Here is a 22695-nt window from a genome sequence, read left to right on the forward strand (position 1 = left end):
AAGAAAAGGGAGACCTGCTGATGCCAGTATCCAGAGAGAACTGCTGGGTAGTAGAAGGCCTATAACTACCATCTCATGGGGCTTCCAGACAATAAAGTTGTGAAGGAATGGTATTTTATCTCTGGAGAGAGACCAGAAATCAGTTCATCTAATAAAATTAATTGCATAAGAGAAAGTGCCTGAAATTACCTAGGATAGTTTACACTTACTTTCATGAGTTCTTGGCTATAGAATCCAGTATACCTGAGATTGAAAAGCTTGCAAATTTCTTGTCACAAGGAAAACTTTCTGGCAAGAAAACTCAGCTTTAACATGGAAGGGTCATGTGAAGTGGCAGGGGTGCAACACCAATCTAAGAGTTTTGAGAATCTGCCCCCAATACTTTTGAAAGGCACAAACAGATCTGAGGGGACTCTCTGTAACCCCTTTCCCTGGTCTATTGAGTGGAAAAGGGTCAAGATGTATTCCTAATGATCCAATTTTCTTTTCTTGAGAAAGAAGTATCATCTTCCTTCCCTGATATTCAAAATGTTCCAGGATAATCAATTAGTCAACACCTTATGTTGATTTCCTCTCCCAGAATGAAGGATATAAAACTTATTTCTCTAATTTAGCATTCCCTGAGAACTGAACTTACAGTACTCCCATGAAAATATAAAGTCTCAAGATAGTAGCAGCTTCTCTTGAAAAATGGTTGGAAATGAAAGACAGAATTTTATATACTCTAAAAATGGGGTTTTGTCAGAGGAAATGTATCTCCTGTTCTGGAATTGGGATTTTATTATTATTATTATTATTATTATTATTATTATTATTATTATTATTTTTTGAGACGGAGTCTCGCTCTGTCGCCCAGGCTGGAGTGCAGTGGCGCGATCAAGGCTCACTGCAAGTTCCGCCTCCTGGGTTCACTCCATTCTCCTGCCTCAGCCTCCTGAGTAGCTGGGACTACAGGCGCCTGCCACCACGCCCGGCTAATTTTTTGTATTTTTAGTAGAGACTGGGTTTCACCGTGTTAGCCAGGATGGTCTCGATCTCCTGACCTCGTGATCTGTCCACCTTGGCCTCCTAAAGTGCTGGGATTACAGGCGTGAGCCACCGCACCCAGCGCAATTGGGATCTTGAATTATAGCTTCTAGTTTAAAAAGCATGTGATGTTTCAGAGGGAGGGCCATGGAGAGCTACACGTCATGTCAGGAAAAGAATTAACAGACAGAGGTAGTATATATTAAGGGAATGAACCACTCTAAACACTGAATATCATTGGCAACCCTAAAATGATGAGGATTTAATGATTTGCACACTCAAGTGAACCAAGGGATAAAACTCCTACAAAAAGAAAATACTGTAAGTATTAATGCTAGGTTATCATCAAGAACTAATGGTTTAATTTTGCACTGGATTTGTAGAGTATTCTTTCCAGGCCTAGGCATGATATTTTAAAGGCTGGTTTTGTCTAGAGGAGGATGGCTAAGATGTGACAGGTAAGAAAAGCATGCCATATGAGGAATGACTGAAAGGACTAGAGTAACAGCAGCTCAAAGTAAGACTGAGGGGGAGACCACCCACTGCACATATCTGAAGAGCTGTTAAAGAGTTGCAGATAGTATATCTGGACTACAAGGAGAATCCACAGGCAGACTTCAACTGATATGAGGAAAAACTGTCTCGTTATTAGAGTTGCCCAACTTTTGAGTAATAAACGCATAGCTACCAGAGGCTACCTGGCCATGTCCATGGGTCAAAGCTGTGGTAGCAGGGGTCCCTGTGACACAATAATAGAAAGCTGGACCTAATGACCTCTGGGACTTGCCACTCTAAACTTCCATGACTCTCATCAATGGGTTGAAAGTACTTCATTCCATTAAACCTCTATTAAGTGCCATTTCCCCTATTAATTTCTAAGAAAGTAAATCTCTCTGCTAAATCTAACCACTGGAAATAATCAAATTCACCACTATTCTCACAGCCCAGTGGGCTGCTATCGTCCATCTTCTTTGTCATAATGTTTCAAGTGGCCTCAGGTACTTGACTTTCACCATATGTGTCTTTCCAGCCTGCTTCCACTTCCTAGTCCATCTCCCAACAATCTCCCCACCCCACCTCTCATTCCTCCTTGCACTGACTTCATTTCTCATTAGAAGCAGGTGTCAGAGCGAAGAGACGAAAACAAGGTCAAGGAAGTGAGGCAGAATGGGGTATTCAGAGCCCAGATTTTCTTATAAAGAAAATCACTTTGAAGGGGGAAGATAAGTGGGAGATGAAAACAATGAGCTGACACTTATGCCATAGTCTAGCTTTCAGGGAACAGGCAGTGGTGCTGCCACCAAGGCACCAGAGTGATGATTTTCTTGTCTCCAGAATAATGATTTCCCACAATGGCCAAAGACAACTGAGGTCAGGTGCTCTGTCCTAGCTTTTATACTACTGAGGGGGTGGGGGAGGGAAAAAAAAAAAAGGATAGAAAGGAAAGGAATAAATGAAGCCAGGGCCATTTGAGCCTTGGAGAAAGGGCTAGGTATGAGGGAGGAATAAGGGTTAAAACTAGTTAGGGAGATTACTGGGTGTTGATAGAAAAAATAAAAGTCAGTTCCTGAGAGGTGAAGAAGAATAGAGCACCTCAATGCAGTCACTGTCATCTTGGACACTAACCATTCCAGAGGGCATCTGATGATCAATTCAACATCCTGCTGTTTTTCTCTTGGCACCCCAATCAGGATCCTGGAGTGGTTACCACAAGATTCACCTATATCAGAGGACACTGAGTTAATGTAAAAAGCTGAAGGATACTGATTAGGGTAGAAGTCTTACATGTTTGGACCAAATCCAATGTGGACAAAGTAGCTGAGCAGCAGGAAGTTGAGGGGTCCACAGCTGAGCCTGGTGTACTCCCCAGAGCATTCTCCAGATGGCTCGAATTATCACAATCATGCTTCAATTAAAACTGTCATAAAACTTGGGATAGGGGTTTGGAAGAACAGGGCATTGAAAGTGCAGAGAAAATGTAGAGTGTATAGAGGTGACTGAAGAAGGTGATAGAAAGAAGTGTCCTTCCACCAAAACATCCATTTCTTTTGGTTGGAAGGCAAGGACTGGAAAAGGGGGGTGGAGGCAGCAAATGCTGTCCCTTCCTTTCCTCATAAATCTGGAGTCTAGCCTACTTGGACAGTTTGCTGATGACTCTGATGAGGGCACCATTTTCATCTTTCAGCCTCTGGTTGTCGGATTTCAGTTCTGTTAACACCTGTAGGGTGACAGAGGGAAAGGTAAGTTAGAGCCTGGCAGGATCCTCCTTTGCCCTCCCTGACCAGGCCAGGCCAGCCTGGTGAGCAGGGCCTTTTGAGACAATGTGTGGAATAAACTCTCATGGTCCCTTCTCCCAGGGATGAAATTCCCTTCAATCTTCCTATTTACTGAGTTGGTAATGTTAATCTTTAGGGAGATTATAGCCCCTCCATCTTTTGAGCTGGCATATTTAGCAGTAATGTCTTATTTCTTCATAGGCAGACCTCACATTTCACACTGTATATCCTTTCATTCTATTGAATCAGTAACCACTTTCAATTTCTCCTGCCCTTAAACTCACCCCTAAAGAAAATGGGGAGAGAGCCAAAATGGGCTGGTGAGGACATAGGGAAAGAATTCAGAAAGGGGGTGGTGGTCAACTAGAAGAGTTAAAGGAGGATACTGCTTCACATCTCATCAAAAACAACAGCCAAGGCCAGAGAGGCAGCACTCGGCTTTCCTGCCATATGCACAAGATGATTTACGCATCCTCCACTTGGTGCCTTCGGTGAATAATTCTCCAAATTCTCGCTGGTCATACTATACATCCCCACCTTCAACCATTAAAACTCAGAAAACTTACAGTCACAGAGCTGTGAGGCACAGTGAACACTAGGCATGTATTTAATCCTCCCCAAAGCTCCCCACTGACAGTCACCAAAGGATACCCAGAGGCCTTATCAGCAGTTTTAGGGGATGGCATTGTAATTCACAGAAATAGATGCTGTCGGGCAGGGGAGGGAGTGGAAACTCAATTTTATCAGTTCTGCTATCTTGGAACATTATACATACTGTTGTCTAACTTGTGAAAAAAAGGAAAAATAGCCTCAAGTTCCACCCTGGAAGTTCAAGTCTTTGTTACATGATCAGGCACTTTAGACAAGTACGCTGTGCATCTGAAAAATCCTAATGGGATGTTGATAAGGGTACAGTTTATGTGTGGGTCCCACTGGCAGCAAGAGCGATTTAGGATAGCGGGTAAGTACATCGCCACTATGCAGGCTACAGAAAGCTACATCTGTATCTGTTCAATACACGTGTCCTTTGACTAGTCATTTAAACCTATAGGACCCCAGGGGCAGGTAATGCCCCCAGTAAAGGGTGACCTGCGCTGAGGTGTTATGAGGCCTATTTAGTTCTAGCTCTGGCTCTGCTATTAACCACTTAGGAGATCTAACTGTGCCTTAAGGAATATAATCTGTTCCCTTGATCTCTCAGGGAAGATATAGGTTAAATTATATAAATATATGTGTATGTACACAAATATGAATCACAGATACATATTTGTATCAGGGAAATAAAAGGAAAATTACTGAATATCTATAATGTGGACAGCACTGTGCTAGAGGGTCTCCCTAGTGCCTCATGAGACTATGATACAGTTGTTATCCCGACTTCTACAAATGAGGAAAAGTGCCATAACTAGTTCAAGGCACCCAGCAAAGCTAATATTGAATCCCAATGTGCCTGACTCCAAAGATCATTCTTTTATTACACGTGGGATGGAAAACAAAACACCAAAAATGTTTGAAGCCTAGAAATTGAAATTCCAGCATTGTCTTTGTCACTAGTGATCTATTACTTTAGGTAGATCACTCGCCTTCTCTGCATTTCCATTTTTGTACTTCTATAAGAACAACAGTCCCTGTCCTACTCTCTCGTATGGTAGGGACTCTGCAAGGCTCACAGGAAGTAACAGATGTGGAAGTGTGTTGACATACATAATGAGCTTTGCGATACTGACTGTTCCGACAATCACTGTGAGTTTTCTCATGACTGTGGGAGGGCAGGCAAATAATCTGCAAACTTTATTAAGAAGACTTTAATCCAGAAAATGTAAAAATAAAGTTGCAGTCCTTTGACCCTGGTCTCCTACCTCTGAGTTAATCAAAGCAGCTCTGGCTGCCCTCTCCTTCATTCCTCTATCCCTGTAGCCTTGCCTACCAGACTGAACGCTTGGAAACTCATTTCAATGAGATTTTTAGAAAAAAACCCAGGGTGGCTTCATGTTTCTGTGTTCAATCTGCTCTTTAATGCCCCATCCTGGGGCTGCAGCTTGGGTGTAAGTGAGACTGTGAAAGCCACATTTCCATAATAGGATTCCATAGGTAGGAAGAAGCTATATATGGCAATGGATTACATTTCACTGCTTAGCAGCTCATCAAATCAGAACTGAGCTGCCTTAAAAAATGTATAAACAACTTGTAGAGTCTTGTAGAGTTTTAGTGATTTATTTCCACATTAAGAAGTCAATTCCTTGAAAAAAAAAAATTTGGACAAGGCAGTTTTGCAGCTGCAACATGCTACAATTGACATCTAAAGGGAGTGGCAAAAAGTGTTAAGAGGTGGAATGTAGAAATCAGGATGGGGGGGAAGCCCCACAAAGTTCAATCTCAGAAGAGAGGGGGGAAATGAACAGTGTTATCTGATATCCACTTGAAGTTAAAGAATGGTTAAATAAAAACATGTGAAAGTACGATATTAAGTATGAAGTTTAACAAAGCTTTATCATTTTAACTCTCTGGATCTTAGTTTCTTAATTTTTAAGTTCCCAGCTTACCACAATTTGGTGTTAAACATACCCTGGGCACCTCTGCCCGGCCGCCCCGTCCGGGAAGAAGTGAGGAGGGCCTCTGCCCGGCCGCCCCGTCCGGGAAGAAGTGAGGAGCGCCTCTGCCCGGCCGCCCCGTCCGGGAAGAAGTGAGGAGCGCCTCTGCCCGGCCACCCATCGTCTGGGAAGGGAGGAGCGCCTCTGCCCAGCCACCCATCATCCGGGAAGTGAGGAGCGCCTCTGCCCGACTGCCCCGTCTGGGAGGTGAGGAGCGCCTCTGCCCGGCCACCCATCGTCTGGGAAGTGAGGAGCCCCTCTGCCCGGCCGCCCATCTTCTGGGAAGTGAGGAGCACCTCTGCCCAGCCACCTATCGTCTGGGAAGAAGTGAGGAGCGTCTCTGCCTGGCCACCCCGTCTGGGAAGTGAGGAGCGCCTCTGCCCGGCCGCTCCGTCTCGGAGGTCTACCACGGAGGCCAGAAGCAATGTGGGGGCTGGGCGTGGTGGCTCACGCCTGTGGTCCCGGCACTCTGGGGGGCGAGGCGGGTTGATCACTTCGGGCTAGGAGTTCGAGACCAGTCTGGCCAACATGGCGAAACATGAAAAATACAACAGACAAACTAACCAACCAACTCAGTGACAACAAAACAGGTCTACCCTGGAGTCATACTCTAATTTTTTCTATTTTCCTCCCTTTCTGATCCTTTATCCCACTTTCTTTTTCTTCCTCTTCCTTCTCCCTCTTCTTTGTCAAATAGAGGATTGAGTTATTATCACTGATCCATATAAAGTCCCTCTCTCATTTATTTTAACTCCCACCCCCCATTTCTATTCCCCGACTTCCCATGTGCAAGCTTCCTAATATGTTTGATACGCATCTTTTTGTTTGTATGTATTATTAGAAAATGTTTATTGTTTTTGCGTGCAAAAAAATTAATTAAAAAAAATTAGAAAATAAAAAAAAAAAAAAAAAAAAAAAAAAAAATAAACATACCCTGGGCAAATAAAATTAAGTACACATTTCTCAACTATTACTTCTTACAGTCTTTGAGGAATGTGTTAAAGAGGAAGGGGCTATAGGGGTCCTAAAGCTTCAGAGACCTAGGGCAAGGCTAGCTGTAGGTTGAGAGGGACTCAGGATGAGTCTTGCATGAGCTGTCTTGCTTTTAACTATAAGGAAAGTGGGAAGGGAGTCCCCTCTGATATTTTGTTGGTAAGTGGTTTGCTCTACATGCTGAGATAAGATGATTTTTCCAGGGAACTATTAAAAAAAAAAAAAAGGTAGAGTAAAATCTCTCGACTGCACTGCCAGTTTGGCTTAGTTATCTCATTCTTCCTTCTGGCAAGAATCGGCAAGCTTTTTCTGTAAAATGCCAGACAATAAGTATCTTAGAGTTTGCAGGTCAAACAGTCTCTGCTGCTACTCCTCAGCTCTGCTGTTGTAGCACAAAAGCACCCATAGACATAATGATAATATGTAAACAAATGAGTATGGTTCAGTTCCAATAAAACTTTTATTTTGGACATTGAAATTTGAATTCCATATAATATTCATGTTCATATGTCGTAAAATATTATTCTTCTTTTGATTTCTTTTTTGACTATTTGTATGGCTTATGGGCCATACTGGTGGGTTACAGTTTGCTAACCCTTGCTATGGTCATGTACCAGGCAATGGCTTTCTTTACAGCAGCAAAATCTTTTGGTAGGTAAATGGCTCTTTAGAAGTTAGGCTTTGACAAGGAAGTCACAGTGCTGAGAAAGCAGAATGTTGCCCTTCCTCCCTCAGCTGCAATGCTGGGGGCACAGTGTAGTTGCTCAATAGATCCTTCTTGCATTGTTTGGGCCACATGCTTAACAAATGGTGAAAACTGTGCCAAATATGCAGATAGCTTGTATTACAGTGGTGAAGAGTTTGCACTCTGGAACCTGACATATTTGGTTTGAATTTTGGTTCTACCACTCACTCTCGGAGTGACCCTGGGCAAGTTATTTAATCTATGTCTCGGCCGGGCGCGGTGGCTCACGCCTGTAATCCCAGCACTTTGGGAGGCCGAGGTGGGCGGATCACCTGAGGTCGGGAGTTCAAGACCAGCCTGACCAATATGGAGAAACCCCGTCTCTACTAAAAATACAAAATTAGCCAGGCATGGTGGTACATGCCTGTAATCCCAGCTACTTGGGAGGCTGAGGCAGGAGAAGCGCTTGAACCTGGGAGGCGGAGGTTGCGGTGAGCCAAGATAGTGCCATTGCACTCCAGCCTGGGCAACAAGAGTGAACTCCGTCTCAAAAAAAAAAAAAAAAAATCTATGTCTCAGTTGTTTGTTTTTTTTTTTTTCATTTTTACAATAATTGTTTTGGGGAATAAATGAGAAAAACTATATAAAGCATTCAGCACAGGCCTTAATAAATGACAACTGTTAAGGTTATTAACTACTGAAAGCATGAGATCTAGTTTTGCCCCATATCCTATACTATCTTGCAACGAAGGGATACTAAAAATAACTGGGACATCTTTTGGGGGGTCCCTAGTTTAGCCTAAGTAAAAATTTCCAGGAATCTTGAGGCTAACTTTAAAGCATGGAGTCTGGACCTAACAGTGGCTGCTTACAGCCAGGCCATGGTAGAACTTGCTTTTCAATTTTCTTTCTGCCTATGATAGCATCTACAGCAGGATATTAGCTCAGCCCTATGATAATTCGGGTGATTCAGTTCTAGTGGATATTAGTTGCCAGCTACTAACCCTGAAGGCAAAAGCAAATAGGCTGAAAGAAAGAACAGGCTCTGGTCAGGACTAATTAGATTGCTGCTGACAATTCAAAATTCATCTCAGAGGAGTGGTGACCCCATCATACCATCTTGAGATAGAAAAACCAGTTGTCTGTGAGCTTGTCTTTCAGATCCATTGGCAGGGAAAGGATCCAGTTTGCCAAGCACATTTTTGGTTCTCAGTTGAAAATAAATCCCTGCTCTCTGCTCCACTGCCTGCCATCTCCTTTGCAAAGCTGGCCTCATTAGGGAGGGCCTGGCTCCATGAGGGTCTCATTTATATAGGCTGTGTTCTGCCTCACAGCCCACACACTAAGGACAGGGAGGGGCACATCCCTAGGGCCCAAAGATTTGTGACGGGAATGGGAGATATGCCTCCTAAGGAGGGAGAAGAAAGCAAAGACTACTGCAGAAGGAGACAAAGAATGCTTATCCAATTATGCTTGAATATTGGGATGGAGAGTGTTTTTGCTGGTAGTGGAGCTGGGCAGGAACAGTTCCAACCTTGAGTTTTAGTCCTCTCCATCGGTAATGCTGTCAGCTGTGAGGACTGTCTGGTATCCAAAGGGCTGTGGTTCTTAACCATGGTTGTACAAAGAATCAACAGGAGAGCTTTGAAAAAATACTGATGCCTGAGTCTCAACCCAGACCACTGATTATTTGGGGATGGACCCAGACATCCCTATATGTATATGTTAAATGCTATGTATATGTTTAAAATATACCCATAGGTATATGTTAAAAGCTCCTAGATGTTTCTTGCAGCCAAGATTGAGAGCCCCTGCCCTTGGTTATCCAAGGCCCAACCCCAGTTGCTCCAGGGGAGTGGGTTGGATTTGGGTTGCTATTGGCTAAGAAAGATCAATTTCCATTTGGCAATGACCCGTCAATGAAATATGTATATGTGCACGTACACAGGTATATGCACATACATGTGTATACCTATGTGTAGCTGAGTGAACAAATTCATACTCAGTCTCCAGGGGAAGAGAAGGTAATGTGGTGACCTTACCAAATGAATATACTGGTAGCCCAGTTGAGGTCTCTCTCACTGCCTCCCTTGACCTAGGCTGGTATGTCCCATTCTATGATCTCAGTCCTGGCTGCTTCCATCTGCAGATAACCAAGCTTTACAGGAACCTGCATATGGAGGCTCGGATGGAGAGGATGAGCACAGAGCTTCTGGGACTAATAAGAAGACTGAACCTGCCTGAAGTAGTGGAGGAGGGAAGTGAGTTGGAGAGTAGGGACAAGAACTAGAGCTCCTGGGTGTCCGAGGACTCGATGGACTCCGAGAGTCTGGCCACCACTCGGGTCAGGGCCCTGTTCTCAGCCTGCAGTTGCTCGTTCATCTGCTTCAAGGTTTGAATCTGTTTTAGCTGGTGGAGGTTCTGTAGAGATTGAGACATGAAAAGGACAGACAGACAAGACAGAGAGAGACAAGACAGACCAGAGGAGAGAAAAGTAGGACAAAGAAATCACATGACTTTTTGTTTTTGTTTTTAGTTTGCATGCAAGAAAGGAAATGAGAAAGGCAGGAGTCATGGAGCAAACGGGTGGCAGGTGGAAGGATGATGGAGAAAAGCAACAGGGAAGGAGAGCTGTGTCTGATTCTTGGCTAAGATCTAAATATGCCATATGAATATAACTGCCAGACTCTCAAAAGGCACATATGGATTGCTTTTGAGAATGAAAGTCCAGCATGTGGTTTGGAGCCTTCTGAACCAAATTAACATGGTTGAGGCATAACTTCAGGGACACTTCATCATGACTGAGATTAGAGCTGAGGACTTGGTGTGTTCTTAAATCTAGCTGCTGCCCCTTTCTCTCTCCCTTCCTCTAATCTTCCCCTCATACTCAGCTCCCTTCTTTCACTTTGTTTGTTTATTTGTCTGCGATAGGGTCTGACTCTGTCACCTTGGCTGGAGTGCAGTGGAACAAAACTGAAACATCTGCCTCCCAGGCTCAAGCCATCTTCCCACCTCAGCCTCCTAAAGTAGCTGGGACTACAGGCATGCACCACCATACCTGGCTAATTTTTATATTTTTTGTAGAGACAGGATTTCGCCATGTAGCCCAAGCTGGCCTCAAATTCCTGAGGTCAAGCAATTCTCCTGCCTTAGCCTCCCAAAGTGCTGGGATTACAGGTGTGGGCCACTGCACTTGGCCTCATTTATTTTTAAAAAATAAAACAAGGAAAATAAAAGAGAGGCCTATTATTTAAGCTTTTTTTTTTTTTTGTATGGGGCATGTACTGTTTAGAAGGTTAAAGTGACACATACCAAAATAAGAAAGAACTGTCAGCTCTCTGGATCGTCCTCTAACCTGCTTTGTAGGAAGCTTCATTAACCCTGATAGTTTTCCTCTGCAGTCCAGAGAGATTGTTTCAGGATCCAAAAACTGCTAACCTGTCTCTGACCTGCTATAAGATTATGTGCATCACTAAATTCACAGCTAACCATGCTTTCTCTGTCTCAGTTCAAGCAGTTTGGGAGCTGCTTAAAGGTGTTCATAAACAGACTCATACTCTGGAAATTATAGCTGTGCAAAAATGCTGGAGAAACCATAAAAGCCCAATGATAATGAAACTAGCTGGACCAATGTGCTAGTCCAGCCCTTTCTGTGTGTCAGTGTTGCAAGTGGAACAGAATAACCAGCCCACAGACATTCTTCCTGATACCCCATATTCCCTAAGACATTTAAAGTCTTTGATAAATGGAATTACATCAAAGGCCTGCTGACTCTGCTACTGTTCTTCCTAAGTAGTCATCTGCACTGCCCCGAAACTGAGACCATCAACTCTTTGGGAGAAGAATAATGATTTTTTTATGCAAATGGGGTTTCATAGATGAGGATGGACAATCCTGTGGGTTATAATGACTACAAAAAGGTGGCCAGGTATCAGAGGAAAGTCTCTCATATCTATAAGATGAGAAGGATAGAAATGAAAGATTAGTGGAGTTACAGTTGTTTGGGAGTGAAGAAGCAAGAAAATGAAAGGTAGCATGAAGGGGAAAAACATGAAAAGGAAAAACAAGCAGAGACAAACTGCTGAATCTCTCTTTTCCCAAAGAGAAAGAATGACCACCTTGGAATAAAGGTAGGCTAGCCAAACTGTCTCATGTAGCCATTAGAGGGTGAGGACTGGGCAATCTTCTTTGCCCACTGTAAGCTTCTTGGCCATGGTGAGGATAGAGGAGGGAGATCATGGTGCAGCATATGGAAAAGATTAAAGCAATGGGCAGGGACCAAATTTAAAAACCATTGGAAAGTCCCTGGCTCTCACCCTTCTTTGGTGTTGACGTTGGACCAAAGCTTTCAACATAATCATTGTCAAATAATTGTCATTGTATGAAGTGGTACTTACCTCCCAGGGAATAACATTAAAGACATGAATGATGAAAGTGACTCAATCTAACAAGTGAGTGTAAGCAGATCAAGGTGAAAGAATCTGGAAGTTATCAGCATGAGGGAGAGAGGCAAGAAACAATCTGGTGGAATGTTCTATAGGAAGCAGTATTGAAAACAAGGCAAGGCAAAGAGGAGAGGAGAAGGGGCAGGGCCCAGTGCAGGATGGGCAAGGGCAGGGCTAAGGAGCAGGGTCAGCTAGTAATCTTTTCAAAGAAAAATAAAAATTCCAGGACCAATCTAAAAAGGAATTGGTTGCTGGGTCCCTCTCATGCAAGGACCTAGGAAAGGAAGGGGAGAAGGTCTGACAAGGAGGCTGATGCTGAATGGAGGATGCAGTAGAGAAGTAATCAGATCTGATGTGGGCCAAGACCAGGTGCAGGCCTGGCACAGCTCACACTGACATGCACACCTGTCAGAAGTTGGCATATAATCCTACTCCAATCCAGGATCTGGGTGGAGTTTCTCTTGAGGAGAATTCATAAACACTTACCTTTCCAATAAAAGTCCAGAAAGGCACAACACATCTCATAACCACAGAGCCACATATACATCTGGGTTAGCCCAACTCATGGTTCCCCCATTTCACCTGGCCTTTGTACTTTATTTGGTAGAGTTAGAAAAATAGGACTGCAGTCTTTTTCCTTGAGTAACCTACTGTATTTTTAAGGGTTCACTGGAGATCAGCCTCCTCTACTGTTCCCTACTGATTGCTCCAAGGAGGTTTGGGCATCTGTACCAAATGAATATGCAACAAGCATGACCAACTGGCCCCAAGCTCTACTGGGTCCCAGTTCAGCCAGACAGTCACCTGTACCTTTGGCTGCCTAGTACAGAGAGATTTTGGCCATTAATCACTCTAGCAATATTGGTCACCATAAACCATAGTCTGAATGAAGAGCTTGAGAGCTAAACAAGCGTTTTCTTAGACTCTTTTAGGGCCAGTCATACCAATTTTATCATATTTATATATCTGCGTCGTTGAAGTTTTTGTCTTCAAGTAGGTACAGACAGAAAAATAAAACTGGTGAGAATGCAGAGGCACAGATGCTTCTCCCCCTTAGTCCTCTAGGGGGTGCTGGACGATCTGCAAATCTGGCATTGGGCTTTGATTTGAGCAAATAGTGTTTAGGGGCTTTGGAGTTTACAGGCATTTCTTCTTCATTTGGCTTTGTAATGGATAATGGAGAATAATGGACACCTGACTGAATCTGAATGTTTTAACTAAAAAAAATCAGTCTTGGCTGGGCACGGTGGCTCACACCTGTAATCACAGCACTTTGGGAGGCCGAGGCAGGTGGATCACCTGAGCTCAGGAGTTCGAGACCACCCAGGGAAACATGGTGAAACCCTGTCTCTACTAAAAATACAAAAAAATTAACTGGGTATGGTGGCGCACACTTCTAGTCCCAGCTCCTTGGGAGGCTGAGGCAGGAGAATCGCTTGAGCAATTGAATCTGCCTAGAGACAAAGGTTGCAGTAAGCCGACATTGTGCCACTGTACTCAGGCTTGGGCTACAGAGTGAGGCTCTGTCTCAAAAAAAAAAAAAATCAGTCTCGAAACAGCTTACCTATTGGTTTGGGGACTAAACATTCATGATCTGGCTCTACTTGATAATTTAAACAATTGATTTTAGAGTTGCTGGCAAATGGCTTATGGCTGGGGAGAGCAAACACTGTCATATCTTATAATCTCTTGAGGAAAGGAAAGAACTCATGATCTAGTTTAGGAAATCACAGACTGATAGCATAAAGAGACAGAGAAAAAATGTAAGCCTATCTCAACCTACAGAATTGAGGGCAACTAGAACCACTGAAGGGGCTTCCATAATTCCCAATTTAGAATTGGAATAAAAATAACAAAGGGCCTCAATTTCTCTAATTTGACCACTTTCTGGGTTTTTGTGTGTGGGCCTGCTTTGATGTGACACAGAGCCCCATGACTGGTGGGTGGAGGCTGGCTTTGGGCTCCCAGGTACTCCTTGAAAGGTTCCAGCTTTTGCCTCAATTACATGCCCTAGATCAGCATTTAGGACATTCCTTAATATGCAACACTGACAGCTGCCTGACAGCAGACAACAGATGGTATAAGTCAGGAGGTTTCAAAAATGGAGGAGCCTCCATGCAACAAGGAGCTGTGGATATGCACTCATCAAGAAACAGTTAGCTCAGCTGGGTGTGGCAGCATGTGCCTGTAGTCCCAGCCACTCGGGAGGATGAGATGGGAGGATCGTTTGAGCCCAGGAGTTCAAGTCCAAGGCAGCATAGCGAGACTCCATCTCTTAAAAATTAAAAAAGAACTGGTTATCTCTAATAACTCATTGCTCTAAGTGGGAGAGAATACTTCTGTGTGGTAGTAAGGTGTGTTTGAAAAAAATCACAAGATGGAGAAGTTTAGGTGCTAGGGCATACTGTCTACCATCTCAGGAGAATCAATTATTTATTATTTCTATTTCTTGCTGCTTTGAATCAACTTGGAAGATTTAAAATGTTTGAGATATAAGCAGGTATTGCTTAAAATTCTATGTGAATGTTACAGTTACAGCCTTGGGATAGTGGTAGGAAATGCAGGGGCAAGGCTCAGCATTTCTCCTTCATTCTGGAATTATAGAGTAACGGGATTGATTATGAGCACCAGATCTGGTGTAAGCTATAACCTCAACAGGTCTTACAAAATTTTTTTTTCAATAAATAACCAATCTATTTAGGCCACTGGAACAATAAATGTCTCTCCCAAATTGCATATTAGGGATGCTTGCTCATAGAAAGACATTTGGGGATCTGCCTAATACTATCCCAGTGCTTCGGCTTCCCAGCTGAAGAAACCTGTCTCACCAAATGAATGCTTGGCATCATGTATCTGGTAAAATAAGATGCCTGAAGAAAGAAAAAGGCTGAGTAGGTGCTAAGTGATTATGGGCATGTGTCATCATGCATTGCAGGAATCAGATGTTTCAAAATAATCTCCAGGTGGCTACCCTGACCAGCTCTATATTCCCTGCAGCTCTGTATCCATCTTCCCCCTTTCACCCTCCTCCCCTCCCCCTGCCCCACTGCTTCCCATGGCAGCAAATTGACTGCTTTGGGTAGATTTCCAGTTCTTATCACTCAAAACTGCCCAGGATGGCAGTTGTCCATTAAAGTGGCTAATGGAGGTGATGGTCACTGCAGGTCATGGTGAGGAGAGAAAGGAAAGTAGTGAGCTGTGAAGTGTATCCGGTGGCATGAGCTTACTCTAGTGGGAGAGGGCCAAGCATCCCTGAATATTTCAGAGGAAATGTACTGGGGCAGGAAATCAATATGTGAACACATTTTTATTCTGCTGCAGAATGATTCAATCTGTGTTCTTCCCAGCAAAGGGATGGGTTGGGAGGGGCACCAGGGAAGAAAGCTTATGGCCATGCTCAGGCTTCCCCAGGCACCTAATGGGAGGCTCCCAGAGCTGGAAAACTTGTTCTAGCCTTCTCATTTACCCTCTAGAGGGCAAAGATACTGCTTGAAAAGCCTTAAAAGTTAAACTCAAGTTTGTTTCAAGCCTGCCAAGACCTCTCCTTAAACCAAAGGCAGTATTTTTTCCTAGAACGCCTTTAAGGTGGCCTCAATGGATGTTGTGTGAGCTGAGAGAGCCTAGGAAATGGCTGAGGAGAGATGCTCACTTTTTTACACATCATTTCTTCTTGCAGGTATTGAGTTTGCAGTGAAATCTGGAGAGGGCAGGCCTATGCTCAAATATCCAGTCTTGGCAGGCATTCAGAGAACAGGCATACAAAGAGAAAGAAAATCTCCTCATACCTTCATTTCTTCCTCCATTTCTGACATTTTGCGCTCCAAGGCTCGCCTCTCCTGTTTCGGAACAATGAGACTGTTGAACATTTATTGAATTCAGAAGGAAAAATGCTGCCCCCCAGCTGCTGTGTGATCAGCAGATTCACAGTCAAAGGTTTGTCTACTGACTCAGGCAAACCTTACTCAGGAGATCTGAGCACTATCTGATCCTGTCACTTGTAAGATGGAGCTACCTCACTGATAAAAATCACATTATCTAAATCTCCTATCATAAAATCAGTAGATATATGGAGAAGCAACTTGCTAATATGCAAACAGACGAGGACATTCAGTTACTCTGTGCAGGTTGAAGATTTCAGAGAATTTCAAATGTCTGCAAGTGACTAGGGCCCTTGCTCTCTATTATCAAAAAGGCATCATTATCTTCAGTAATCCTCTCCCTAAATTCCTAGGAAACTGCTTCTCTCATGATGAGGAGCAGATGGTGAGCCGGGAAGTAGACATCATTGTCTAAGAAATAGCATCTCTCCCCCTAGTTTCTTCCCTCCCCCTGTAGTTGCTCCTTTCCTGCTCCATTTCTCTTTCCCAGCAACTGACTCTTGGTTTAGCCTAAACCCAGTGAGGAGTTTTTGATCAGATGGGATACCAAGGAGGTTTGGTTACAGGCCAAAGGAATAAAATGTAAAACTTAGCTGCTTTCCAAATTAAACAGACAACAACAGGACAGATGGGAACATATTGCATCTCTAGGGCCAAATCAAAGCTAGGGTCCATCAATAAATCTAATTGAATTTTCCCAATCCAAGAATGTAAAATCCCAGAATAATATTCTGAGTACAGTTGGGAAGAGATCAGCAATTGAACCAGAAATCCTCCCCTCAGTCAAAATGAGTGAAAGACTGTGTTGGCTCATGTTTCAAGTCGTAAGACCTAAATGGCAGAGGGTCCCACTGAAAGCTTCCTTTCTGTTCAAGGTGATGAAAACGGTAAAGAGACCTTGGACCTGTGTGTGTGTGTGTGTGTGTGTGTGTGTATGCAATGATTTACAGTAAACCAAAATGTTATGGGTTGTGTGTGTATGCAGTTCTGCCCACAGTCAGAACAATGTATGAGATGACCTTCCAAGGACCCTTCCCACCCTAAGACTAAATATGTGGAAAGTACTGACCATCTGAGGAAATCAAAAGGACTAGCAATCAAATTACTGCTTAGAGTCAGACAAAAAGAATTTATCATCAAGCTGGGAATGGAATGTGGCAGAACTCCCTCCTTCTTAAGATGGACTTTTTCCATTGGCATGAACAACAAAGTGGGAGAGAGTCAGAAAGAAGAGATGAAACAGGGTGGAGGGGGAAACAGACATGCGCATACCCGTTTCTCCATCTCCAGCACTGATGATCGGTCAGAGGTCTTTTCTTGTTTCTGCTGGTGCAAATGGAAGGAAAACAGTTGTTATTTAAGTTGTCTCAGGGCCAGTAGAACGCCCAGTCTAGTTCAGCTTCACTACTGGACATCTAGAAATAAACAGTAAAACTTTGGACTTCCCCTATAGCAGGGATCCCCAGCAAACAGGTTCTGATAGATCTCTAAGCCTAACATTATCACCTCTCTGAAGTTTGCAGGATTCCCTCTGGGGAGGGGAAGGCAGTAGTAGTATTCCCTGAAATTACAAAGATGAAATGTACAACACACAATCTCTCTCTCTCTCTCTCTCTCTCTCTAGGTCTTCAATGCTAATTACAATTTTACATCTCACCATTCTTCTCCTCTCTTCATTCTATGAGTAATATCACAACCCAGAGGAAATTAAAAAAAAAAATGGCTTGTCTTTAAAAGGCTGACAGCTTCTGAGCGAGAATGTCTAAGGCCAATGGCACTTGTCTAAATAATCCCCTTTCCCCTATTCTTTCTGTTTTGGGAAATGATACCATTTTTCTTTTAGAGCAGCAGTTTTCATATGTGGGTGGGCTTTCAGGGGTTCTTAGGAGTCCATTCATGGCATCTGCCCTGCTTTGAACAGAGGTAGTCCACTTTCATCTGTCTTATATATTGGGCTTCCAGATAAGGTAATTTTATTTGAATAAAAGATTTAGAATGTTTATTTTAGATCATCTTTGACTTAAATATTGCAGAGGGGCTGAAAAGATTTAGTCTCATGGCAAAAAAACAGAATAACCTCAGATAATGTAAAAAAACCCTTAAGTCCCTTTTGGCCTTAGGGTCATAGAACTCAGCAGAATTTCTTACATTCAGTAGACATTTAATAACTGCTGGGTGATTATTTTTATTTTGCTTAGTGTCATGCAGAGACAACATTTAAATAAATATAGAAATTATGCTGGTTTTCTTGCAGCAGTTTCTTTTTTTTTAAAAAAAATTAAGGAATGGCCAGAACTAACAATAAAACTCAGAATTCTGGCTCCTGTCCTGGGCTTTCACCTTCTGTTTGGAAGGGCATGGCTGTCTGCCTTTATGCTGCATCTACTATGAAGCAGAAGGATGAGAAAAAAATGCAAAAATAGATCCTACAGCTTGTTCATATCCTCATAAGTCTTTCTTTCCTAAGCCTGAGGAGCTGTAGAAGTTGTGATGATTTCATGATTTTCAAGGTTTATATACACAAAGAACTAGTTTTTTGTTTGTTCTGTTTTTAATTTTGACTCCCTTAGAGTTGGGGTGGATCTTTTATGTAAAAATATTGTGTATGTTCATGTGGTAACCGTCTCCATACAAATGTGTGAGGCTGAGAAGCCCTCCCTCCACTGTCCTGCCAAACAACTCCATTTTTGGTAAACGGCAGAGACTTGGTTTGTAGCAGCACCATTGCTTATGAATTTCAACAACTTGTATTTGGCAAAACTAAGTATATTTTGACACACCCGGCAAAGCAGTTGGCCAGAGAGTAAATGCTTTTCCCCAGCAACTGGAAAGGCTGATTTTATTTTCAATGCCCTCTGTGCAAGTCAATGTCAGCAGCTTGTTAGACTGCTCACTGTTCTAAGGCATGGGCTGGTGGAAATGCTGAGAACCCCTAAAGGTCAAGACATATGCTGTCAGAAGCTTCCACTGAGAAGAGTGGGGAGCAAGTGAAACTGCTCTTCCTGTGGTTCCTCACATGACTGCTCTTTAATTTTCTGTAAAACAATCCTAGTAATAATTGACAAGAACCAGCATAAGATCTGTATTTATAAACCACTGCCAATATGTGGTGCCATTTAGAATAAAAATTAGCCCTAGATTTCTTCTGAGGGTCTACTATGAGACTTTTTTTTTTTTTTTTTTTTTTTGCCTGGCTCAATAATGTTGGAGTGAGAAGAGACCTTAAGATTTATTCAGTCCACCCCACTGCCTTATGGCAGGGCTATAGCTATGTGTGTATTTTTCTCTTTTAGATTTAGACACCTACTTTTCTTATTCCACAAAATCACTTTAAGCCTAGTTATTATCTATCTGTGTTGCAGTAAGTCTCAGAAAGTCCCAGTAGAGCCATGTTGGGTTACTATAATCAGGAAAAAGGGGGTGGCTCTTCTAAACTGACAGGCAGTTCACATTTTACACCTGGGTAAGCCCTTCTCCAGACAGTGAGTGTCCTGGCTGTCTTGCTGGAGTTCTACGCAGTTCTGTGGGGCTGTCTTCCAAGTGTTGGCACTCTCCTGCTCATCCAATTCCAGAGGGGTTACAATAGGATGTTTAGAGGGTAATCAACACCCCTGCCCTCCAAACTCCATGTATTTGGTACCGTACAACCCTAGCATTTTAGTCTTTGCTTTTGGATAGCCAGTCATATTGCCAGAATGACTAGCCACCTCTGGTTTTCATTTCAAGCCTTCCTGGTAAAGAATCATTTTTACTTCAGTTCAGCTTTCGAAATTCTAAGTCCCCAGGCATTCTAGGAGGGAAATAACTCAATAGGTTTCCTGATAACTCAGCAATAACCTAAAGCAGTGCTTGCTTTAGCTTTCAGCTGCAGAGTTTGTTTCACTGGTGATGAGGTTATTACCTCCAGCATCCTCTAAAGCATCATCTAATTAAATCAAACCTGGCAGTGAGAGGAAATAGTTTATCAGTCTTTCTGCCACTCATATTCCTTATTTGTAGGCTGAAAAAGAATGGTGGCTTGGGGAGATAACATATGCTACAGAATCTTTGCTTTGGGACTTAATCCTATGTTGTGGCACCACCTTTGCCCTTGATTTGTTATATGGCCTAAGCAAACCACTTACTTCTCTAGGCTTAATTTGTTACCTCTCTGCCCTAGGTTTAATAGTGTCTTGCTTATCTCTCTCCAAGAGGTGAAGTGTAGATAAACTGAACTGAAACATAATGAACAGGACAAGAGGAACTGTCTAGGACTAGCTTTGTAGTGCTGGTTTATGCTTTTCTACTAATAAATAAGTAGATGATGATCCATAGTATTAATTATTAGCATTCAGACCATCAGGAATTGTTCATTGAATTATCAGTTTTCCATTTTAAGTTAAACACTGATTGAAACCTAAAATAAATTAGAATCTAAGAAGTTTCTATCTCATTGCCCCGAGAAGGCCCGATCTTGACTCTATCTTACTTCCTGTCCCTTAGATCCCTAGTCTAGTTTGCTTCCTTACATCAACCCTTGGTTCCCATCGTTTTTCTTCTTCTTCCCTCTTACCTGGGCCACCTTCTCAAGCTTGGATTTTATATCTGCTAGCTCTAGCTGGGCTTCCTGAAGTTTTGTTTTCAGTTTTTGGTTTTCAGTCAGAGCACTCTCATAGAGCTAGAGGAGGGGGGAAAAAGAGGATCAGCGTTCACATTAGAATTCACACCATTTCATCACATGAGAATGCCCAGGGCTCTGTGCCCCAAGCCACCACTATATGGTAGATAGAGAAAATGAAGGAAGTGTAGGGAGCAGAGTACATTCAGCCAACTGGTCTCTTGCTTTTTCAAAGTGATGAACAGAAAGAGAATGATGATGCTCCAACTTCAATAATGTTAATCTCTGGGGGAAAAACAGCCATTACTATGGGACATTTTCATTGCTTAAAACAGCAATGAAAAAGATAATTATTTTTTTGGAACCAGCCTACTGTGTATATTGATTTTAGTTAAGCTCTGCTTAACAAAACATTAACAGAACAAGCACTCTTTCTTCCCTTTTGAGACAGGGTCTTGCTCTGTCACCCAGACTGGAGTGTAGTAGCACGATCACCCCTCACTGCAGCCTTGAACTCCCCGGCTCAAGCAATCCTCCTACTTTAGTAGCTGGGACTACAGGCATGAGCCACCATGCCCAGCTAATTTTTCAATTTTTTGTAGAGATGGGGGTCTCACTATGTTGCCCAGGCTGGTCTGGAACTCCTGAGCTCAAGTGATCATCCCGCCTCAGCCTCCCAACGTGCTGGGATTACAGGCATGAACCACCATGCCCATCCTAAATATTTTCTTTACAAAAATATTTTTTCCTGGTATCGCAAACACCTGAAAGGGAAGGTTTTTAAGTCTACTCTTGGAGCTAGGTACTATTCTACAAGAACAAAGGAAATAAACTGTAAAGTGATGATGATTTTCTTTTTCTTTTTTTTTTTTTTCACTAACACCAAGTAGTATTTAGCTGATATTCACAGGACCTTATTAGAAGCACATGTTTGTTAAAAATACAGTCTACCAAATGATTCTCAGGGGCTCAGAGAGACAGCATTAGGTTTTTCACCCTTTTTATATTCTTAATTTCTTACTTTTCCCTACACTTCTAAATATCTGATTCTAACTATATACTTACTGCACTAAAAGCAATACATGGCTGGGCATGGTGGGTCACGTCTGTAATCCAGCACTTTGGGAGGCTGAGGTGGGAGGATTGCTTGTGGGCAGGAATTCAAGACCAGCCTGGGAAATATAGCGAGATCCAATCTCCATAAAAAAATAAAAAATGTAACCGTGTGTGGTGGTGCATGGCTATAGTTCTAGCTACGTGGGAGACTGTGGCAGGAGGACCCTATGAACCCAGGAGTTTGAGAGGGCAGTTAGCTATGATTGCACCACTGCACTTCAGCCTGGGTAACAATGAGAGCTTGTCTCAAAAAACAAAACAAAACAAAACAAAACAAAACACCTCAATATATGAAGGGGTCTTTATCTAGCTTTTTGGAGAGGTGAAGTAAACCCAGAAAACTGCAAGGAATTATTATTATAAGTGCCTTTTCTTCTGCTTATTCAGAGCTATGGTAATTTTTCTGGGTGTGGTGGAGGAAGGCTGAGAGGTTTACATGTCACTGAAGAACCGGAAAATTGAATAAAGACCCTACTTTTTTATAATCTCTGTTGCTGTCTTCTTCTACACGGCTGGTCAGGGTAGCTAGGCGGGCCTCCCGGGCCTCCCGACGGGCTCTTGCTGAAGCCCGGTCACCGTAAGAATCACTGGTTGTAGGATTACTACCTCCCGATTCCAACCTGTGGGAGATAATATTAAAGATAAAAATTGGTTTTGAGAACAAAGTAGTGGGGGAAGGTAATGCTCAGGGGTAGTTTGCACCTTTTCTAAGAAGTATTTCGGAGCCCTGGCCAGAAACAACTCATAACATTCTTTCCTTCAATCTCTGCCAGCATTCCCAGACCTCAGGGCTAAACTGCACGAGTTTGGAGAGGGAGGCTGACCATCATTTGCCAAGAATGAAGCTTATTGAAAAATTAGTGGTTTGGACCTATGTGCTGACTTAAATCTTAGAGCTTTTAAAATTAGTTTAGGATTGAACAGCTTCCCTCAAAAGTGTGCTTTTAAAAGTAAAGATTTCTTGAATTTCAATGGCTCTTGGAAAAATGATTACAATGAACTGTCAATGAATCAGAAACATATGGACTTAGAGATCTGAGCTGGAGGTTGAATAGGAATGAAACGGCCACTAGGGCATGGTATGTATG

At 42.8% G+C, this 22695-nt stretch overlaps 1 protein-coding gene across 13 annotated transcripts in view; it reads right to left on the reverse strand.

Annotated features, from left to right (window-relative positions):
* PPP1R12B (protein phosphatase 1 regulatory subunit 12B) overlaps positions 1-22695 on the reverse strand; it is a 257353-nt gene that overhangs the window by 21434 nt on the left and 213224 nt on the right. For 5 of the 13 annotated variants that reach the window (XR_009210862.1, XR_009210864.1, XR_009210861.1 and 2 more), the window contains 5 exons: positions 22083-22227; positions 20447-20551; positions 17167-17220; positions 15802-15852; positions 2653-3244 (listed from right to left, as the gene is read on the reverse strand). Coding sequence is in view for 6 of the 13 variants with exons in the window: in XM_032136943.2 (XP_031992834.1) it covers positions 9858-9992; positions 15802-15852; positions 17167-17220; positions 20447-20551; positions 22083-22227 (490 nt within the window). In the remaining 7 variants the exon portion in view is untranslated. Of the gene's footprint in view, positions 1-2652; positions 3245-8193; positions 9993-15801; positions 15853-17166; positions 17221-20446; positions 20552-22082; positions 22228-22695 lie in introns of those variants that run through there. The other 8 variants (XM_058430841.1, XM_058430842.1, XM_058430846.1 and 5 more) reach the window with 6 other exon arrangements.

The sequence above is a fragment of the Hylobates moloch genome, unplaced genomic scaffold, assembly GCF_009828535.3.
Source record: "Hylobates moloch isolate HMO894 unplaced genomic scaffold, HMol_V3 SCAFFOLD_18, whole genome shotgun sequence".
Taxonomy (NCBI): domain Eukaryota; kingdom Metazoa; phylum Chordata; class Mammalia; order Primates; family Hylobatidae; genus Hylobates; species Hylobates moloch.